Genomic DNA, 22983 nt, shown 5'->3' with positions numbered 1-22983 from the left:
AAGGAAGAAAGCCATCGACCAGACTATAACTTCCCTGTGGGCTTTGAAGATAGTATTTTAGGAGACAATCTGTCATCAAGAACTGGAGTCTCAGGCCTACTTACAAATGAGCTTGCACAAAGCACTACTAGTCTTGGTAGTAGCAGCAGTGGTGGAGATGTAGGAAGACAGCATTACAGTGCAGGTGAGATTATTTGGTTGTATTTTCCTCTGATAATTTGATTATAATACAACAATCAGGGAAAACTGTTGTGTATGAAATCACTCAAAACAATGGAAGCTATGTTAATGTGAAAATATTTCAAGCCCTTTAGAATATTACAAGCAAGTTTTTACTTCCATTCTATACTATTCTCTTGCAGTAGCAAGTAGCTAATGCTTCTCTCTTTGTTGAATGTATAAAAAGCTGATACAATATGCAGGAGTTTAACCATAAAATACTTCCTGTGTATGTGATAGGAAGATTACTAGCTAGTTATAGCAAGAAACACCTGCTCATTCATGTAAACTCATGAAAGTATTAATAGTGAAATATTAGTACAGAAAAGCTGAGCAGTTTGGCAACTGCAAATAGTTTCATAACTAACCAGAGACAGATCATTTGAGGGAGGAAAGAAGCAAACCCACCAAAACCAAATCAACAAAACAACCCTGTAGTTCAGGCCCACAAAAAAACCTAAAGCAATACATGCTAAAATTATCCATCTTTACCATGGAATAGGAACTGTTGGATACATACTTGATTTGAACTTATGTAGGTAAATAGTTCATGACTGTGAGCCTGTTGCAAACCTCCCTTCCCTCCTCTCTGCCAGATGTAAAACTGGAAAAATAAATCTAGTAATTTTCAGTTCAGATTTAATACAGGTAGATTTGATTCTTATTTTGAGAAAAAAGATGTGTTTCTGAACCTGCTGTGGGGTTGGTTTAGGTCTCTTTGTAATACAATACTTCAGTGATGCAAATATGGTAAAGCTGTCTGCTTTACAGAGAGAGAGAAATATCAAGAGAGGAAGAACTGTCTTGCATAGTGGAGATAAAGTGCCCCCATATCACAAAATCTTGACAAGATGTCTTCTAGTTCCAGTTAGTTAGGAGGGTTATTAGAGCTAACTATAAAGAGTGGCAGTCAACAGGATATGCAAAATTTGTTCACAAACATAATCTTGAGCTGTAAAAACACAGGAGACTTCTTTATGATGAGAGGATACTGGCGGTGATTTCTTTTCTTGAGAAAAATTTGGGCTTGTAAAAAAATAATTCTGATAATTTTGCCTTCTAGGAGTGATCCCATCCATTTCCTTCTAGTGAATGTATTCCAACTCCTTTTCCCCTTGTCCTGGACAAGGTTCATAATCATAAAATCTAGCATTACCAATAAAAAAATATTTGGTTTAGTGCAGTGTTAAAAGTGGAAAATCTATGTGTAGTAATGGCATTTTTGGTATCATACGCCTCACCTGGTGCTGTCCTTACATTTACTGTTTGCATATGGATGTATTATTCAAGAAATCATGGCTAGTCAACTTTTTATAGTTGGTCAATATACATTGAGCAATCTTACTGCTCTTTACCAGTCTATTTTTTCTTTGTGTTTTTCTTTTACTAATCTGTGATATATTAATTATTAATGTGATACTATTATTAGAATAATAACATAGAAATGTTAATCGTGAACATTATCTATATTGTAATTGTAATGTCAGTGAGATACTCATATCTTTGGAGATCTTTTGGAACAATTTTCTTGCCTTGGTTTAACAGAAGTTATTTTTTTTGGGAATGGATTAATTTTTCTTTGCTTGAAAACAAAACTCAAATTACTCTTTTTGTACAGGTGAAGTTTCATTCCCAAAAAGTATGAAACTTCTAGATTCTGAGAAATCAGAGCACAGCTCTTCACATAATACTAGTTTATCCAGCATTTTCCAGAACTATGCAATGGAGGTAAGATTAATAAACTCATAGATGAAAGCTATAATTAGAGAATGGTACTGTATGCATTGACTACCTATTTAGTTGCATTGTGGTTGGTTTTTTTCAAAACATTTTTTTCCTGGTTTCTACTGCAGAAATGCTTAATACTTGTAGCTTGCAGTGTGACAGCAGCTTTAAAAAAGAAGAGTGTCTGAAATACTTCTATGCGTCCATCATATATATAGAGAAAAAGTTGTTGAGAGAAGGGTCAAAACTTGAAATGAATGAGAAGTTAGAGGTGAAACAGGAGTTTTTGTGGTCTTTTAGATTTTATTTTACTTATGAAAACTGTGTTACTAAATAATTGTGATGAGTTGACAGCAGCCCTCACACACGTATTTGCTTAATCCCCTTTAAATGGAGGACAGAATTGAAAGGGCAAAAGAAAAAAGCTTGAGAGTTGAGATAAAGACAATGTAATACATGAATTATGGGGGAAAAATAAAAAACAGGGAGACACAATCAAAAGAAAATAATAATGCAGAGATCAGTCAGCACCCTGACACCTCAAGGAAGAGCTACCTTGGAAAACACAGGGTTTTATCTCTGAACTTGATGTTACACAGTGTCATTTGGTCAGCTGAGGCCAGGTGTCCTGTCTGTGTCCTGTCACAGCCTGCTGGCTGAGTTGTGCACATAATGAAAAAAGTCCATGATGATCTACAAAGCCCTATGCAGCAATAACTAAAGTATTGGAGTGTTGTCAATTAACATGGAGCTGGTTACAAGACTGAAACACTGGACTACAGAGAATTCTCACAAGAAAATTAACTCTATCCCAGCCAAATTAAATTGTGTTTTAGTATGGTTCTCTATTTCAGTTATTACCTGTAGATACATTCAGATTTCAGATACATAGGCAATGATCACTGCATTTACCTTGGTTGCTTTTCTTTCAGCTGCAGTTATTTTGCTAGATCCTGTGTCATTTTCATTTATGTTCAGTGTTCTGGACATCTAGGCTTGTCAAGCTTCTGCACTGTGTTATATAAAGGGTATAGCAAAGTAAAAAAATTCATTAAAATGAATATCTATTAGCTGTAAAATTTATTGGAAGCTGTGTTTGAGGCTGGTTTTTGGGGGCCCTCTGACTGAAACAATGTAGTAAAAGGATAGAGTAAGGTATATAGTCCATTCTCCAGTTAGTCCAGGATTAATTTTACCATTTTTCTCCAGTTATCCGTCTACCTTAGTGGTGAGACTTCTATTAGGTAAGGACACAACATTCTGATTTTCCACTTGTGCTGGGTTTGCATGGCAAGGATTGGGTAGCAGAAGAGCTGCCAGAACTTTCCCCCGTGTCTGACAGAGCCAATGCCAGCCAGCTCCAGACTGGACTCCCCACTGGCCAAGGCAGTGACAGTGGCAGCAACGCTGGCATATTGTGTTTGAGAAGGGGAAAAGAATGCTGTGTAACAGCAACTGCAGGAGAGGAGTGAAAACACGAGACAGGAAATCCCTCTGCAGATACCCAGGTCAGTGCAGAAGGAGGAATAGGAGGTGCTCCAAGCCCAGGGCAGAGATTCCCTGCAGCCTGTGGTGCAGACCACAGCGAGACAGCTGTGCGCCTGCAGCCGTCTGCGCCGTGCTGGAGCAGGTGGGTGCCCAAAGGAAGCTAACCCTATAGACAGGAGCCAGTGCTCCTGGCAGCACCTTGACCTCGTGGGGAGAGGAGCCCAGGCTGGAGCAGGGCTTGTGACCCTGCAGGAGATCCATGCTGGAGCAACTAGTAAGGAGCTGAAGCCCATGGGAAGGGCTTACCCTGGAGAAGTTTGTGTTAGGACTATGTCCTGTGGGAGGAACCCCATGCTGGAGCAGGGAAAGAATGTGAGGAGTGTCAGAAAAACAGGGGATGAATTGACTACAATCCCCTTTCTCCATTTCCATGTGCCATTTCAAAGAAGAAGGTGGAGAAGTCAGAAATTAAAGTGAAGCCTGGGAAGAAGGGAGGGGTAGCAGGAACGTGTTTTAAAATTTGAGATAATTTCTCATTAACCTACTTGAACTTTTAATTGGTAGAAAATTAAATTCATTTCCCCTAGTTTTCCTTATTGTGACAGTAATTGATGAATGATCTCCTTGTCCCTATTGTGACTCACAAGCCTTTTGTCATATTTTTCTTCTCCTGTTCACTTAAATAGGTAGATTGCTAGAGTGGCTTTGGTGAGTGCCTGGCATCCAGCCAGGGTCGACACACCACACTATTATAAAGGTTTCTTCTGTGTTTGATTGGTTTTGTGGGATTTCTTTGCTGTTTTGGATAAGTAAACATGCATTTACTTATACAATTCAAAACAATTTGTATATGCTGAAGTCTTCATAGAAGCAAGCAATTGCAAATGCTAAATTAGTGGCCTTTTGGGGTGATGCTTTTTCCATGTCAGAAATAAATTACTTATATCTTTATTTCATAGGTAAAAGTTAATGTGGATGAGATAATTCTGAGTATGGTGGGAAAGAAGTGATGAACTCATTTCTCCCCACTGGCCTTCTGGTACCTGTTAAACTTCCATGGGTACTAAGCCTATAAAAATTGTAAAAGAGCCCTGATAATATTAATTCTTTGCTGTTCTAGGTCCTGATGTCAAGCTGCTCTCAATGTAGAGCTTGTGATGCTTTGGTTTATGATGAAGAAATCATGGCTGGGTGGACAGCAGATGACTCAAACCTGAACACTACCTGCCCTTTTTGTAAAAGTACCTTCCTACCTTTGCTTAATGTTGAATTTAAAGACCTTCGTGGCTCTGCAAGGTCAGTGCATTTTACTAATACTCAATTTCTGTCTTTGTACCTGTGCATGGTTGTATTTTTTTCACAAGAGGATCTTTGATATCTTTCCCCATCTAGATGTTAGCAAGAATGTTACTGCCTATTCGATGGTCATGATTGCACTGAATGAAATTATAAATAGTGTAAACTATTGAGCTGCATTGTTAAACAGCTAAAACCCAAAGAACTGGTTGCCTTTTTATTACTTTTTTGTTTCATATTTTCTTTTTAAGCGTAACTGTATGGAAGCTTTAAGTCAGTTTTCATTTTGTTTTGATGTTAAAACAAAGCCTATGGACTTTATAAAAGCATAGGAAGAGGTTTTTAAATCTGTCAGCAAAGAATTTTTCCCAGACCAAATTTGTTACGAACACTTGGTTCCCGATGCTCTACCTTATTGTTTCTGCAGTTCAAGCTTCTCTGCTTGCTGTTTTTAACCTCTTTTAGTTGCACTATGAAAAATGGAACTTAAAATTAAGTTCCAGTTCTCACTGTAGTGGTTGGTCTGCTATGAAACAGAAGTTCCACTAGTTCTCTAATGCAGAAATTGAACATATGTATTAACTGTAGAGTATGTACTTCAGAGACTTAGCAAAGCAAGACACATTTGTGTTGTCATGTGCTTAGAACGGTGTATGATCATGTAGTCTGTAATGTTACAGTAAGCAACCATTTTCAGTGATGTGTCACCTATTAATACACTATTGCTGATTTGAAGCCATGACAAACTAAGTTCACTTGTAATGGTTTATGTCCAGTGTAGGATGTCTTCTTTTGCAAATCAAATCTCTGTATATGTTAATTTACTCTGACTGTATAAGTTGCAGGGCTGGGAACAGGATGAAATTTATGGTGTGTTGTCAAGCTTTTTAATGTTGTGCTTCCTTCTTTTGCTGCTTCTGAAAAGTGAATGTAGAAAATAATAAGTTTATGATTTTATGCTTATATCTTTACCTTTGTATTTTTCTCCCTCCCATTCATGTTGTAACTTCAGCTTTTTCCTGAAGCAAAGTACCTCAGGAGATAGTTTACAGAGTGGCACCCTTCCATTAACCACAGATCCTCTGGAGCAGAAACTGTTGAGCAGTCCAGCTGTTGCTGACTTGATCAGTTTTTCAGATCACCTGCAGTCCAGCCACACCATAGCTGAAGAAACCAGCTCTGCAGCTGAGCAGGGGTAGGTAAAACAAGATTGTTAGTTCTGTCAGAAATGCATCAGTACTTCCACACTTATAGGGGTAAGGTTGGCTTTTATACCAAATGTGGTGAAGTACAGTTGTAACTTGATGATCATCTCTTTCCTTTCTCACTTTCTGCATGTTTAAAGCATGCTTTTATCAGTTTGAAGTAAGCTCATTCCATCAAGTGAGTAGCTTCTAGAGATACAATCTTCATGTCCACGGGCTATTGATCAATAGGTAAAACCTCTGCTCAGTGTGGTTAAAACCCAATCACCCTGTAAACTCACACAGAAATTCAAGCATTGCTCCTCCTTTCCTTGTATGTATGATTTAACAATAAGGCACTATGGGAAAAAATAAGTCCATTTGCTGGAATACTTTGCTTGAGAGAAATTTCTGGGAGCACTCAAGACTTGTGCTGAGTGTTCTATGTCAAACAAAACCTGTGTAAAACTGAAACTCTGAAAAATAATATCATTTTTGAAACAGTTTGATGAAAAAAAGCATTAAGGGGAAGGTGTCATGTTGGATGAGGGAAGAACTAAAATAATTCTGCAATGAATTGTGACCTTTTTGCTGGGATGGTTACCTTTTGTTGTAATTGTTTGGGTGTTTTTTAAATCATCAAATTTGAAATTCTGGAGTATTAGTGCCTCAGAGTAATGAGCTAATGCCTGTGTCAGACAACTAAAACTTTAATCAATGCAATAGTAGTTAATCTTAATACACTAAACATTCGAGGTGGTACTGCTTATGTTAACATCTTTATATTGTGACAATGTATTTTTAACTACAGTGAAATTTAGAACCAAAAGTCACCGCTAAATAATCTCTTTGCTCTCTACAGATTATCTGGAAGCAGACACTTTCTGTTTCACTTTGTTCCTCTGCAGTGTAGTTGAAGCTGTAATTTTATCCATTATAATTAAAAGGAGCACCGAACGAATATTCCCAGATCTGCAAATGTCTTGATTGCCGGCATTAAATATTAAAAGTCTGACTTTACTTAAATTAGCTTGCTCAATGAGTTTGACACAATTTTTTTATTATTACTTTGGCACGCAATTTTTAAATTACTTTCTGCTATACTGTTGTTCTGTTTATGACACTTAGGACATAAAGGGGAGAGGAAGTAAAGGTGAGTGTAGTCAAAAGGAGGTAATCTTCACAGATTGGCAAAACTGTGGACTGCTTTTTTTGTTTTGTTTTTTTTTTTAAGCAAGGTAAAGTTATACAAGAGCAACAGTTTCTGTACAGAACTGCAGTACTTTCAAATGCATATCTCAAGTTATACCTAGCTGCTTTTCAGGAGGGATGTTTATACTGGTCTGAGGTGCATTTTGTTCTGTGTTCCCTAAACAATGGAACTAACTGGGAAAATACAGTTTCATATTAATAGAGAAAATTGGTTTGGGATCTTGGCAGCCTTCCTCTGCTTCCTTCCTGTTGCCATAGAAATGCTGAACTATTAGCATATTTTCTTCTAAAATTCACACAGTGATTTGGCAGAAGAACAGACTACAGATCCCACCACCATTACCACACATGCCAGTAATCCTCCAAAAAGGGGTGTGTCCTTGACGCGGAGCCACAGTGTGGGAGGTCCTCTGCAAAACATTGATCTCTCCCAGAGACCGTCTCATGGCATTTCAACAGTTAGTCTTCCCAACAGTTTGCAGGAAGCTGTGGTAAGTCTAGAAGCTGCATATGCAGTTGAGAGAAGAATATTGAAAACAATGAATTTAATAATATTCTACTAGTAGCATTCTTGTCCATTTGCAGAATGGGAATGACCAAGCATATTTTCACCTTCTAACAACTGAAAAAAGTCTTAATTCAGTTAATCTAAAATTGCTTTCCAATACTTTGTCAAACAAACAGTTCTACTTGATTTGAAATGGTCTCTCTAACAGAATGAAGCTAGTCTTTGTCTTTCTAAAACTGGAAGTTCAGTAGTAAAGCAATGCCAACAGCTGACTAAACACAATAGTGCAACACATGACAAGATGGAACGTTGGTTCTGTTTCTGTGCATTTACTTATACTACTGTATATTCTGTTAGGCTTACCTGTGGAGTGGATGGGAGAAGGTGAGAGGCAGTATTGAGACTCCTGCCTTTCTTGTGAAAAAAAGTGTTTCTCCTCTCTCTTGATACTTGTTATTTTCCAGAGACTGCCTTAACATGTGAAGTCACGATTCAGTTCCACAGCTCATGTAATTACTGACATTTCTCTTCACTTTCCACTGCTGCAGGCTTGGTACTGGCTACCAGCTTAGATAGCTTAAAACTGCACAATTGGGAAAAAGTTCTAACAAATTAGCATTTTTTTTTCTTGCTCACATAATAGGAAAAGCATAGGTGATTGTTCTTTAAAATTAAGAACTCTCCAACGGTAAAAACTGGTGATGCTGTTAGAGTTATTGTGCATTCAGTAGCTCCAGAGCTTCTTCCAAATGTCAAAAGAAGCTCTGCAATGGAAGTTTTCAGGGCAAGTAATCCTGGAAAGTATTTCTGGAAGAAAAATCTTCTTTGGTTTCGTAAAAAACAAAGTCAAAAGCAAAAACAAACAACCCCCCCCCCCCAATAAACAACCAAACAAAAATCCACCCCAAAACAAATGAAACCAAAAAAACAAACCAAATTTTTTTTGTGCATAATCTGTTTTTAGGATCCTTTAATAAAACAACAGAACCCTGCCCCTGTATCTGTACCCTACTTGAGCCCTTTGGTACTGCGTAAGGAGCTTGAATCACTCTTGGAGAATGAGGGAGAGCAAGTAATTCATACATCTAAATTCATCAATCAACACCCCATAATCTTCTGGAACCTAGTCTGGTATTTCCAACGGTTGGATCTGCCCAGCAACTTACCTGGACTCATTCTGACATCTGAGCACTGCAATGAGGGAGTGCAGGTAAATGGCATCCTCGTGTTAGATCAACGGGTATTACCGTGAGCAACACTGGGAGCTGGGTTCCAAACAATTGCCTAAATAATTCCTGAACAGCTGAATATGAGTTCTTGGGTTTTTATCATACAAATAGATAAGTTTGTTTCCCACAAGGATTCTTGAAGTGAGATGTGTGAAACAGTCTTCAAATTCTAGTCAAGATGGTCTTTACTGAAAAGCCAGAGAGTGAGATTCATTGAAGAATAGGAAACAAGATGTGTCTGCAAAGACCTCAAAAACTGTAATATATTGCAGTACACAGAGTGAGTTACACACTTGAGTTTATAATCTTTAAAGTTACTGGACAGTATTTTTTTTTCTCTTCCAAGAATAGGTTCTGCTATTCAAACTCCGAGTTTCGTTATTACATGACTAGAACAAAAGAATGTAGAATAGATATATCTTTTGAGTATTTTGCCTTTCTAATTTAAAGGAGTAGATTGAAACCTATATCATTTTTATGAGTAGGTACAAATTGAAATTAAATATGTGTTTGTATCTGGTGCATGCCAAAAATTAGTATTTTCCTATATACTTGTACACATTTCAACTTTAAATTCTTTCCCTTGATTTTCAAAAAAACGCCCACCTAGAACTGAGAAAAATTTTCCAAGAAAAGAAGTCGAAGACAATACTAAGGAAATCTAAAGCATCCTGGAAAACTGCAATGCATTAACAGGGAAAACAGCAAGATGGGACATAATATCATGTAATTATTATGTAAATAGACACACTAAGTGAGAAGTTTTTCTTGCCTCATAATTCTTATTGTATTAGTAATTCCAGAGGCACTTAATTTTATAAAATAATTATGTGTGTTGTTTTGAGCACCATATATTTTTAATGGAAATAAATAGTTCATATTTGTATTCATATGAAGATTCTTTCTGCTTTTTGGGAAGGCCAATACGTAGACATGCATACCAAAATGTTCATCAGGTCAGAAAATATTGCAATATGGTTTGATTAGTAGTACAGATCAAGTACTGTGTCTGATGCACAAAAGATATTTCCAGATACATTCTGAAAAATATTTTCTTCAGATGCCTGTAGAAAACTAAATGCTCTTCATACATTAGGATAAACTATAAAAGATAATTAAATACTGAAGTACTTATAACTACTCTGGTTGAGTGCAGTTTACTGTAGAGGACAACATCTGCTCCTGTTTGTTAGATTCAAGTTAAATAAAGTTAACCTGCTTTGTTCACAAAAATAGTAAAAGGGCAGGAGTTTTAAATAACGTAACACTGTACTGGTGTTTTTAAAATGTATTCCCTTTCCTCATGTGTTTTTAGCTTCCTTTGACATCTCTTGCTCAAGATAGCAAGCTTGTATACATCCATCTTCTGTGGGACAATATCAACCTCCACCAAGAGCCGGGGGAGCCCCTATATATATCTTGGAGAAATCTCAGTAAGTAAAACAAATGCTACAGAAAACAGAGGAAGAAGAGACTATGGAAAGAAACGATTGGTTTATAGTGGCTGAAGCATATACAACCCATCAATCTGCAGTATCTTTTTTAGTATGTGAAGCATATGCAATCCCTTAGGTACTTCACATAGCCTGGGTATCAAATTAGTTGTGAAAATAAGTTTGATCTGCTCATTACCTGTCATACACTTACAAGAGGAGAGGAATTGCTGATTGTTGTAGACGTGGTGCTAAATAACTCTCACTTGATTTGAATGCCTTAAGTTCCACTTCAGTTTCACTGCATTATCTGGTAATAGCTATGCAGGCATGTACAAGAAGGCTGAGTTACAAAAAAGTATCTTTTGCTGCTGTAAATGAATGAAACATTACCAGTCCCTTTAAAGGTACATTTGGCAGCCCTCCTGACTGTCAAAAAGTAAAATAGAAGAAAGCCTCATCTAGCATAAAACCAGGCAGACTGTTTATAAGAACTTAAGGACTTCCTTACTTCTGATAATCAGAAAACCTTCTAATTCCATCTTTTAACTTTTAAAAACTATGCTAAAAACTATGTCATGTGCTAATTTTGGTTCTAAGGAATTAAAAGGTGTTTATTGAAAAATGTCCTTAAAATAAAGAGACTGATCAGAAAATTACAGTTAAGAGCACAGAACAACATTTGTTATTTCCCTCAGATTCTACAAAGCATATTGGTGTAACCACAGTAGATGAAAAGCATCCCCAAATCATCTAGCCATGAATGAAGATGCATAAATATGTATATATATTGTTTTCAAATATGTATATATTGTTTACATATATAAATATGTATTATATTGCTTATATGTATATGTATGTGTATATATATGTAAACAAAGGAGCAAAGGGCCTGTTTGAGATGTGGAAGAAAAATAGACAGGCCATACAGCAGTGTCAGAAAATATTCTGAAAACACAAAATTACATTTGTAAAGTATCATATATGTCAATTTGATGCAAACATCATGTCAATGTAGTGAAAATTACTAGACTTGGTCTGCAATTCATTTACACACCATGTACTCACTGCCTAATCTGTAAATTTACTTCTTTGCCAGTACATGGACTTACTATTCCTTCATGAGTCACTGTCTTCTAGAAAATAATAGTTCAGTGTTATTCTGAATGTGGCATTTTAAGTGACAAATCATGATGGTAAATGTCTTGGTCATTTTCTTTCCTGTTTGATTCGACTGTGCATTTTCTATTTCAATATATATCCCAAAGTTATCAGTTAATTGTAGGTGGCTTTCAGGAAGGGCTTTGATAAGAAAAGTTTCCTTGCTAAGAAAAGTGATGCTTCTGTTTCTTTTCCTTGTGTAACAATAATCTTCTTGCAGTGAACCTGATTTTTAAGTACAGAAATAAAAGAGCTAATAAACCATCAAGGCAACATCTGATGCTGGGTACTCTTCAGTCTCATGTATTTCTCTGTCATGTTGGACCTCTTGCACATGGATACTTGATGCATCCTGTAACTTCTGGATAAAGTTACTTCAGAGTGAAGACTATAGGCAGACAAGGTCCTTCCATTATAACAAATTTCTCTAGATTGAGTAGAGGTTCCCCATGTGTATCTCACCTTTGGAAATACTTCTGCTTATTAAAGGGAAAAAAAAAATCTTTACTACTGTAATAGTCTGTACATTTCCACTTCGCAGATTCTTCTGAAAAGAAACCCTCCACACTGGCAGAAGATCAGCGGGCAACAAACACATTGTTAGAGAGCATCAAACTAAGTATTCAACACAATGATGTTATGAAGCCAATCAACCTCCTCCTACAGAAAGTTAAGCCAGATGTGAAACGACAGAGGTGAGGGTATAATCTCTTCTTAGTTTTTCCCCACTAAAAATTAAATAAGATCAGACTGTGTACATTTCATAGTGATAATTTTATAAAGACCTCTGGGGAAGATTCCGTTTCATTTGTGCCCACCAAAAACTATGTGTATTTTTTTTTTACACCTTTGTTTTATGAACAGATGCACTCTATATGCAGATGCATAGTTCATCCAGATCAAATGGATGAATGTGATACTTTAATAAAAATGGACATTTTGCAATGAGTGAGAAAAATGCAGGTATGAATTACACAGATTTTGATGTTGCTCCAGATCTAGCAAATTGATAAATACAAGTGTCCTGTTGCAGTGTGTGGAACATTCTCCCTAGTTATATCTTCTGAAATTCTAGCAATCTGGAGTATTGGCTATGAAAAGTGGATGCAGTGTGAGTCTCAAAGAGAGGGAGATGTGTAAATAATTCTTGTATTTTGTAACCTGCGCTGCAGTTCAAGGAAGGCTTTGTACAAAAGAAGAGACTCTGAAGTAAATTACAGTCAATACAAGATGTGTTTGAAGTTTGTCATACTAAGTCATCTTTGTTTCTGTGTTTTGTAGTTACTAAAAAGAAACAGAAAATGCTCTGCTCAGAGAAGCATCTTTATAACTTTGACAAGGGGAAAAAATAATATCTGATTTTTTAATGATACCTGTGTCTGAGATTGACTATGACATTCTGAAACAAAAAACAAAAGTATGGATGATCTGAAAGAAATCCATACCCACACATTGCTTCATGGTCAGGCAGAAATTAATTAATAATAAAAAAGTGGTTAATTTAATATTTTTTGTTTATTAGGCATTTCTATGGCAAAGGAATTTTTTGTAGAAAATGTAACTACTAGGATTTGGGAGTAATGTGGCTTTCTGCATCAAGTAAAAGAATTCAAGCATTAAAAAACCTTAAGCTAGTAGTCATGTAGATTGGTCACTTTTTTCACAAGCAAGGTTAACAGAACAGTTGTAGAAGCTACATAATGGAAGTCTTCAATATTGACTTTGGAAACAGGATAGTTGAAGCTTTCATTAACTCAGCCTTCAAAATATTCCCCTAGGAGTTTTTACAGGGAAATTCTTTTCCTGTCTCTGGTGTCTCTTGGAAGAGAAAACATTGACATTGGTAAGTAAAAAATACTGTGAAATGCATAGTCCCTGTGGATATTTTATGTGAAAGCTAGTGTATAAAATTCAATTGTGTGTATAAGATTCAATTGTGTTTTAGTGAAAAACTGCACTGTCAGTCTTTAGGTGTTGCTCTTATGTAAATATAATTCAGATGGAACCATTAATTTTGACTTTGTTTGAAACCAGTAATGAGTTATTTTAAACAAAGAGTATTTGAAGAGCTTGAAATTGTAATTCTTCATATCTGAAAGCTTGTTTCCAGTCTTGTCCATTTTTCTCTGACCCACATATCAGACCTAGCACCTGATATCAGACCTAGCAACCTGATATCAGACCTAGCGCCTGAAAGCAGACCTAAGACCTGTTATCTAAACACCTGATTTCCCACCCTCTACTCATCTCTTCTATCCTGTCTTCTATTTGGTACTACACAATCAAAGTGACTCCCTTATGGAATGTGATAGGGGAACTACACTGGGAACAGGCAAATGGAACTTCAGGAAAGAAGCAATGGGCATCCACTGTGGTGTGTTGTGGTGCCACGCCATCTTATGGGGATGCTTTTCAGGTCTTCTGAGAAGGTGCATTTTGAAAAAAAAAAAAAAAAAGAAAATCAGCATCTAGTTAATGAAGATAATTTTGTTACTATATAAAAATCACCAAAAGCATTTTATAGGAATAGTAGTGTGCCTTGTACAGTGTTTCTTAAATAATCTCAATTGTGCTTTTGCTATTTCAGAGGTCTTTGATAGTGAATACAGACTTGCACTTAAAAAACTACCAGAGGAAATTCTTGAAAAGATGCAGAGAATAGATGCTCCACCAAGCAGCAGGGTTGAGTGTTGCAGGAAGTGGTTTGGAGCACCTTTAATATAAAAACAAGGAAGACGCACACCGTACTTTGGAGAGACAAAAGCAGAGCTGAACAAACCGAAGAGCATGGTGACATAGACACTTTTGAGTCTCTCTCATATACACTTTTGAGTCTCAAAAGATATTAATTGAGCAATTTGTCAAATTAGTTTCATTGAACTGCAACATTTATTCTTCTCATTCATCTCATGGGCACATTGTAAAATTTGTCAAAATGTTTTAAAATTATGGGTTTATTTCAGTGGTTGATATACTTTTCTCCTATATATATTCTTTAATTTCCTCAAAGTTTTCCTCCATATTATCAAGTTGTTCAAAAGGCTGATGATGAAACAGCAATCTATAGTTGGTGACTTTCTTAAGGGCCACCAATATTGGTGTATTTTAATGAAGTACTTTTCCAGGGCTCAGATTCCTCAATGCTTCTTTAAAATGACCTTTACCTAGAGAAGAGTCCTTTTATTAATGTGTAGTATGGTTATATGAATGTAAATATTTGAAAACTTGGATTGGAAGCTGCAATGCAGTTGCTTTCATCAGATAGCACATTAAATTTTATCAGACAGTACATTAAATTGCTACCCTTCTCCTGACTCTTGTCCCAGTCAGTATTCTGAATTACCTTTGCTGACCTATTCAAAGTGTGTAACTACAGCTGTGAGAAAACAGAGACTTACACTCAACTTTCCTGTATTCTCTGTCTGATAAACTATAAGGTTCTGTAAATGTACTGGCTGCTTTCTCCAAAGGAGGATAAGCTTTTCTACACAAAGCAGCTCAAGAAATGGATGGCATTCTAAGAATTATGTAGGAAGCTCAAATGGTATTAGAATACACACAAGAGTTGTCAACAGATACTGCCTGAAAAAAAAAATTATGCTTTATACTATTTGCATGTGTGTTTAAGAGGTGTCCTCCTTGAATTCTTTATCACCCTCTCCCTTGGTTTTGTACTAGCCTGTGGGTTAATTATTTTGCACTGATAGTCCAGATTCAATATTTCAATTAAGATGTATTTATAAATGTGGTCTTCAAGGTGTATATTAGCAGAAATGAAGTGCTTATGTGTATGATCTGAAAAGATGTATCCATCTTTTGTATTGCTTCTAGTAGATAAGACACTTCCTCACCTCACATATTTAATAGACTACAGTAGTAGTAGTCTTGGCAAGGGAAGCCTGGATACTGGTCAACAGTGTAAGTGTTTCTGTTACTTGAAGAATATGATAAGATTTATTCCAGGTTTTTGCTGAAAGGTAGTGGTATGGCCGTGACAATGGAATAATTCATAGAGAAAAAAATATATTTGTAGCATGTAAAAGGAGCATAGCTTAAAATACTAATTGCATCTAGGTATGAATGTATTTACTTGATACTACTTTTAAAACTTTTCATTCTTCAAAATGATGAGGGATGAAGATCTGTCTGGAACAATTTTTTATATGAAACAATAAAACCAACTTTTTTTTCATGAGGTGAAAACAAGGGAGTTGCACTATACATGACAAAATATATTTACATCATAGACTGATGCCTGGTATTTTGTCTAAAGTGCTGATCCTAAGTTAATATGGGGATATTACCTGGACAGATTCTCTCCTGATAAAACTGTTGTGCTTTCTCAACAACTAAAGGCAAGAAAGCACGCAATAATTATTTTTTTTTTATTCTTTGGGTTTATGCACAGTTGCTTGCTGATGTCTGACCTACATCACAATTAAAGAACAGCCCTTGATTCTTCATCTTTTCCTCTCTTCTCCAGTTACATAATTGACATGGTTCCATCCTTCTAAAGTACAAGTCTATCTAAAGCATTGATCCAAAAAAATTGATATTTCTACAAATCAAAGCCAGCAAATTTTTCTGTGTAACTCTATGCATTATTTTTCAACAGACAGCTACACAAAGACCATTATTTTTGAGTATTAAATTGACAAACCATGTGATTATGTGATGCAACTTGCAAGTAATCAAGTTTTAGTCACTTTAGTAATTTTAAAATTCTCACAACTCATTAAATGACAAGGAAAATCTGTGTAGTGAGTGCTGTTTTAGATACGTGACATCCAAACAGTTTTAAAACATAGTAAATAATATTGTTATGAACTAGTTTCTGGAAACACGTAATCTTCATTTCCAAACAACTTTCTCATCTGTTGCTGAAAATATAGACTAATAAGGGAGTAGTGTTGTAAAGACAGCAAAGCAGATTGTGTCACAACGTCTAGTGTTAATTGTCCAACCTTTCCCAGCTATATACACTAAACAAACAAAAAAAACCCGACAAAAGTAAAGCCAGAGGAGAAAAAATCAGCTGCAGAATTGGACTCGCTTTGATTTGCTTCTTGCATATTGGCATTTTTGTACACTACAAATTAACTGCTATTCCTGGTGTAGGCACCTGGATTTCAGAGTGGTAGAAGTCCTGCATGTAGCTACTTGAAATCTTGAATCTGCCTATTGGAATTGATTCTTTAATATAGAATAAAAAAAAGGAAAACCTTCTCCTTTCTATAGTGAGTTCTTAATGCTTAGGTTCTAGAGTAGCTAGTTAATCAGTTTGTTTTTTAATATAATCCATAGCTCAGATGAAAAGGGAGATACCTGAAAACAATTTGTTTTCATCTAGGATGCTTTTATTGGAAGGGGGGGGAAAAGTAAGTTTCACAAAATCTGGCCAAAAATAACCAGGGAAAAATTTCAAAAGATTTTTGTGAGTGTATTGCAAACTTTTGTTCTTCTGAAAATTAGGCACTAAAGGCACACTTCTGCAATTTAGTTGACAGGATGAACTTCTTGAACTACATGGGGATGACTTAGTAACGTACAAATGCTTCTAACTTGTTTGACACCCAACTCCTAGGAATCGAAATTTATCTGAATCCGTTATACATTACTGATCTGAGCAAAGTGTTGTGGAGGACAGATGAGGATAAGCTAGATTTTGGTTCTGTTTTTCTGTCAATATAAACAGAAAAAGTAGCATTTTTCTCACTTGTGAAACGCTTGCCACCACATACTCTTTCTAGTACCTCAACAGCCAGTGTTCAGGAGATGAGTCTTCTGTCTATATATTTTGTAATTGCCACATACAGCCTGAGGAAAACATTTGCAGATCAGTCAGCACTAACTTCAAAACATGCAATGTGTGGACAAAATGAGGGTGTAGAGCAACCTGATAACAGAAGTGGGTGCAAACAATGAATTTCAGGTATACCCAAGAACTTAGAAAGTTTGTACTGGAAGAACAATTATCAGAGAAGCTTCCTTGAATTGTTTCCATAAGGATGTTGAACTGCAGCCAGTTGTGCTAAGATACTATCTTGCACCTTTCCCCCAGCTTTAAATCAGTTACATATACAGCTTGTGAACTCACAGGCGAAGAGCTGGGTTTTTTGTGGAATTAAAACAACAAATGAGGTCTTAAAAGTTTAAAATCAGGATTCTTAAGTTAAAAAGATTTTCTTTATCAATTACATTCTGGCACATCACCAAAACCTGACAACTTTGAAAACCTTTTAGGCCTAGGAGACTGATGTGGCTTCAGTGTTGGGGCAGTAATTGGTAACAGCTTTTAGATGTTACTAGAAGCATCTGTATGTTACTTATAATCATATCCTGTCTTCAAATTTTATGTAACTTAAATTTAGACAATACAAGTTTAGACAATACAGTTGTAATAGAAATACTTTATTTACTATATGGGTTTCCAGCTAAATCAATTTTGCAAGTAACTTAGTCTTGTTCCTGGTGGAATTTCACATTGGTTAAGCTCAAGCTACATTGCACTTGTGAATGAGTAATATTCTATTTTAACTGTGAATTAATGGCTTTTTGTATTGCTGCAGCTAAAAGAATATACCTTCCATTGAGTTTACTGCTTTCCTTGAATAACTGCAACATAGGGGATATTTTCAAAATGTATATTAAATTAGATAATAGAAATTATATTTTTAAAACAAATTGTTAAAATGTAAGGAACTGAAGAATCCACTCAGTAGTTTTTTCTTCTTAATTCAGCAATTATTTCAATGCAGATAACTCCTATTTTATTTACAGTAAGCAGGTAATCTTATTCACATAATTGTATATTTTCAACAAAAGGGTTCTTTTTTTCTTTCAACTAATAAAAATCTTAAAATGCATTCTGTATATCCACTTTTCACTATGTATCATTTTAAAAACAAACACCCTTTTAACTTGTAAGAGTTGAAACTGAAAGGTCGAATTGGATTCCAGTTCTGTAGTCTCCTGTGCTGTATATTGTGATGCATACATGAGAGGATCAGATGGCGTTTTTACTTGTTCTTTCAGTCTGCATCAACCAATGGTGCAAATAAAAGGGATAGTTTGCTGTTGTTTAGAAGCACATTAAACTCCTATTAGGAGCTTAAAATAAACTATATTGTAACAAGGATGAAATGATGTAGCGTGAATAAATTATGAATCTCTTAAGTGAGCTGGGAAGCTTAATGCAATAAAATTTGCACTGGTTTTAGAGACTGTTTTGAACTGTTGAAAAATGGCATCCATTTACTGTGCTTTGATTAACAGTTGTTTCTCTGTAATATTTTTGTACATTTGACAAAAAATGAGTTTAAAAGGGCACTCTATATCCTAAATTCTGTATAGATATTCTAGACTAAGAAACAATTTTTAATGATGTTCCCAAAATAAAGTATATATGCATCCTGTGTAAAAAATGTGCCATTGTTCAGCTTTTTTCACCTCTGGAGTTCAAATGACTGACAGAATTTAATCTTTAAGTGTAAATTCAGCCTATCGTTCAGCAAAAGACTTTTGACTCTCTTTTTGGGTAATTATTTCACAGTACATCAGTGGCTTCTGAATGATGGGAAAGAGCAGAGGCAGGGGAGAGGGAAATAAAAAATGGGACTCACCTGTGGAGATGTGGCTTCTAGAGAGTATGGATGGCTCTGTGGCTCCTTCAGCAAGCACTGGGCAGCAGTAGAGGTAAGAACAGGTGAAAAACAGGCTCAGACAATCTGTGAACTCTTGTTTGTAGGAAAAGCATGGCCTCTGGCTTCCTGAGAATAGCTGGCGCTCTCTGCAGCGTATTTGTGGCTTTACTTGGGAGAACACTTCCCAGGAGTTCTGGTTTCTCAGTGGCTCCGTAATGGGATCACAGAGTGATGCTTTCACCTGATGCATCCTAGCTTGTTCAAAACATTGGTCGACCTCTTGACTCATAACATAGTTGAGGATTACATGTAGTTTCCAGGGGTTTTCTTTTGAGTTTGTTTTGGTTTGGTTTTTTATGGGGCAAGGATAGGAGTGAGGCTGAGATGAAATTTAAGTAGTAGAAATTGCCAGTGCCTCAGGCCTTCACCTTCACAACTTTCAAATCCCCTCATGTACGGCAGTGAGTTCATTAATCTGACAGAAACAATAATACAAGACCCTAAAAGCCTTTCTTGGCTGATGAGAGTGCTGTGCATAGCACAGATTGATAGCTCGTGGAGCAGATTCATAATAAGCCCATATTTCTAGTCCTATTTTTAGACAGAGAGCTGAGGAACAGTTAGTCTTTTGGATTTGTGTATCTTGCAAGCATCACACTGGTTTTCCTTGTTTTCCTCTGCTTTTGTCACTGCTGACTGTTCAATATTGCTCTTTGCTAAGAATGTTACCCTGTCTTAGCATTTCCTACCCTTCATGTGGCCCGTTGAGGGAGGAGACAGAAGAGGAAGAATGCTGTACAGGAACAAATGCTTCCATTTGAGGAATCCCCAAAGAAGCATGAACACAGAGTTTGAAGCTGTAGAGAGAAAGGAACTGCTACTTCCTCTGTCAGAATCTGGTGGGAAATTTGAGGGAATGTGATGGTAAAATAGCAGAAGGTGCTTGCTTCAGGAAGCTCTGATGCTTCATGTGTTCAGAACAACCTTGAGTGCAAGTTCCCTGCTAATAATAATAGTTACTTCCATCTCTGTAAAGACAAACTTCTATTGTCTGCAAAGAAAAGGAAGAGCCAACTTGCCAGGCTGGAAAACTGATAGAGTCCAGAAATAATCTGAAAGGTTTTGCCTCTGTGTAGGAATAATAGCATATGCCAGAGCAGCTGAGCAGGAAAGGCCTTGTGTTCCTGGTGGGCATCAATCTTACCCTGAGACAGCTCTAAAAAGTGCTGACTTGACCAGTCCCTGTCCTGCTTCAGCAGGTGTTTGCACATTACTGTTTTCCAGAGTTGCCTGGAGGAGACTCAGTGGTTCCATGGAGTTGGGTGGCAGACAGAAACTGCTGGGAAGAACAGGGGCTCACTTCACCTAGTTACGAGAGTAGCTCAGAAGGATGGTCCAACATTTTGTTTAGGTTTCTTCAAGATGCTTTCCTTTGCCATTTTTTCCTCATTTGTTTTCTGTGTCACGCTGTGACACAGAAATTCAGACCTTGCTGGTTAAAAATAATTCAATGGTGTGTGTATTCTGTTCCTTTGGTTGCAAAGAGGTGAAATGGCAACCGGTCAGGTTCTGACCAGGGTGCATTACTTGCCCTGAAACTTAAGGTGTGTCTGAGTTTGCAGCCGAGCTTCAGACTTGCAGAAAATCTGCCGTTAAAGAACAGAAATCCTGTTGAAACTGCTAAGACGTGCAAGGAAAAGCTGCAATTCCCAGATAGCACTCGGCATTGTGTTTAGTATCACAGGTTTTGAACTGCTGTTAAGCAGTTAAGGGACTATTGCAGCTGCTGGCCTTGTGGTTTTACTGCAGTTCCTACTGCATGAGGGCAGAGAAAACGTGCTCCTTCTTCATTAGCCTCTTTCGGATTGGCCATTTGAGTCATCCATGACCTAAAGCCATGGTCAAAGCAGGTGACTGGGAAAACTCAATGTGAGTTTATCAAAGGCAAATCATGCCAGGCTCAATTGGTAAGTGCTACAGAAAAATAGCATGTCAAGAGAGAGCAGTATTGTTCAGCTGGATGTTGGCAAAGCATTTGACACTGGTTCCCATAGCCACCTCCTATATAAATGTCAAGTATACACGGGATGGGGCTGATCCGTGAGATAAGCAGGAATCATCTCATAGGTGATCAGCTTGTTGTACTGAGGCTGGCAGCCTGTCCCAAGTGGGGCCCCCTAAGGATCAGTACCGGGCTCCAAGTTGTATCTCCATGAATTATCTGGATGATGGGAGCAAAAGCACCCTCGCCATGTTTGCTGTGTCACTAACTGATGTCAGTTGAGGACATGGGGGCAAGGAGAACCACCTTTCACAGACCTGAACAGGCCAGACGAGATGATCTTTCAAGGTCCCTTCAAGCCAGGATTGTTCTTTGAGTCTACAAGTCATGCCTAATTTGGACCTGAAAGCCTAAAACTGCAGAAGAAAGCAACAGATGATGTACTAAGGCAGTTCCCGGAAACAAGTGAGGGAGAAGAGTGCAGAAAGGATTTTTTTGCTACTAGTGATAAGGCCATGTATTCCCTGTGTAACAAGGCCACTAATCCTCAAAGCTTGATAAAAACAACCAGGACTCCACTGACCTTTTCCACACAATCATACAACTGGGTATTAGTTGCAGTGCTTTAGAGGAAGATGCAATCACAGCCTATATAGCAGGACAGGTCATACAGAATAGCCTGTACTACTCTACTTAGTAGTAGCCTGTTCAAAATGTTCTTGTTCTTGTCCAGGACACGCCTCAGTGCTTGTACACCCTGTCCAGAGCACCTCTTAACTGTGTGCAAGTATATTTTACTAGCATTAAGAAGCTAGGCAGTGTTATTTCCCTTCTGCAGACTGTAAAATTCTTAGCATTGTGAATTTGTTGAGTGTTACTCTCTTCCCCGCATTTTCTCCGTATTAATTTTTGCAGCTGAGTGACATGGAGCAAAAGGCGACCTTTTCATTTAGTGAAGCTCAGGTTTAACAGGGTCTATGGATCTTCACTATTAAACTGTGGGCAATGAACATCGTCTCCATAAAAAAATTACATTGTAAAATGGTACCCTTTTAAAATTTTATTGACCTAGCCAGCATTATTTAACTCATGCATAACCACAATTACCATCCCTCTTTAACTTTTCTGATTAGTTGTCCTTCAGTAACAGTCTCAGTTCAGCTGTGAAAGATGGCATAAAGCTTGTAACTGCTTTGGCAAAGTCTCTTGGTCCAAGGTTCCACTGTACCTAAGTGCTTCATGGCAAATTCTGCCCTTGTCAGAGATGGGTATCCCAGTATCCTACATTAAATTTCAAGGACCGCAGGTTTGATCCTTCCATGCCCCTCATGCATGAGCAGCAGATCTTGTCTTCTGCAACTTTTGATTTGTTAGTCCAGATTTTTCATCTGATGCTTTAAAATCTGCTTCTAGCCTGGCGAGGCCCTAACTCAGAAAAGCCTTGCCACACAGGAATAAAAATCGTCCCAACTTCTTAGGATGCAATGAAGCCTGATTTACTAGAAACAGAAACACTCAACAAAACCAGAAGTGGACTCAAATTACTATTTTAAGAACAAAGACAATTGATTTAGCTGCAGACCACTTTAGCATCCAACACATGAATTTTTGAGTCAAATTCCCACTATCCTCACCCAGTAAATAAAGGCCACTGCAGTTTCTAATCCCCAAGTCAAATTTTCAAGTCAAACCTTTAAAAGGTGCCTTCTCATGCTCAGTACCAATTTCAAGAACAATGCTCCAATACATACAGAATCACAAGCATCTCATGTTTGCAGTAACCCAAAAGGATCAGAGAGGAACACCAGGGGTCTTTAAAGGACTACCCACCACTAAAGCTTTTGACTAAGCATCATCCAGACATGCCCAGAACTCTGGCAGAG

The 22983-nt window shown here is 37.1% G+C and overlaps 1 protein-coding gene across 4 annotated transcripts in view; it reads left to right on the top strand.

Annotated features, from left to right (window-relative positions):
• Nucleotides 1-16457, top strand: part of DENND4C (DENN domain containing 4C) — a 70702-nt gene extending 54245 nt beyond the window's left edge. For all 4 annotated transcript variants that reach the window (XM_058043383.1, XM_058043382.1, XM_058043384.1 and 1 more), the window contains 10 exons: nucleotides 4-184; nucleotides 1838-1947; nucleotides 4553-4728; nucleotides 5741-5923; nucleotides 7426-7615; nucleotides 8597-8842; nucleotides 10177-10294; nucleotides 11997-12150; nucleotides 13234-13298; nucleotides 14043-16457. In XM_058043383.1, coding sequence (XP_057899366.1) covers nucleotides 4-184; nucleotides 1838-1947; nucleotides 4553-4728; nucleotides 5741-5923; nucleotides 7426-7615; nucleotides 8597-8842; nucleotides 10177-10294; nucleotides 11997-12150; nucleotides 13234-13298; nucleotides 14043-14179 — 1560 coding nt within the window. In that variant the 3' untranslated portion in view covers nucleotides 14180-16457. The remainder of the gene's footprint in view (nucleotides 1-3; nucleotides 185-1837; nucleotides 1948-4552; nucleotides 4729-5740; nucleotides 5924-7425; nucleotides 7616-8596; nucleotides 8843-10176; nucleotides 10295-11996; nucleotides 12151-13233; nucleotides 13299-14042) is intronic.
• The last annotated feature ends 6526 nt before the right edge of the window (nucleotides 16458-22983 follow it).

Source organism: Melospiza georgiana, chromosome Z (genome assembly GCF_028018845.1).
Source record: "Melospiza georgiana isolate bMelGeo1 chromosome Z, bMelGeo1.pri, whole genome shotgun sequence".
Classification (NCBI taxonomy): Eukaryota; Metazoa; Chordata; class Aves; order Passeriformes; family Passerellidae; genus Melospiza; species Melospiza georgiana.
Note: the sequence above shows the minus strand (reverse complement) of the source record. Positions and strands in the feature narration are given on the sequence as shown.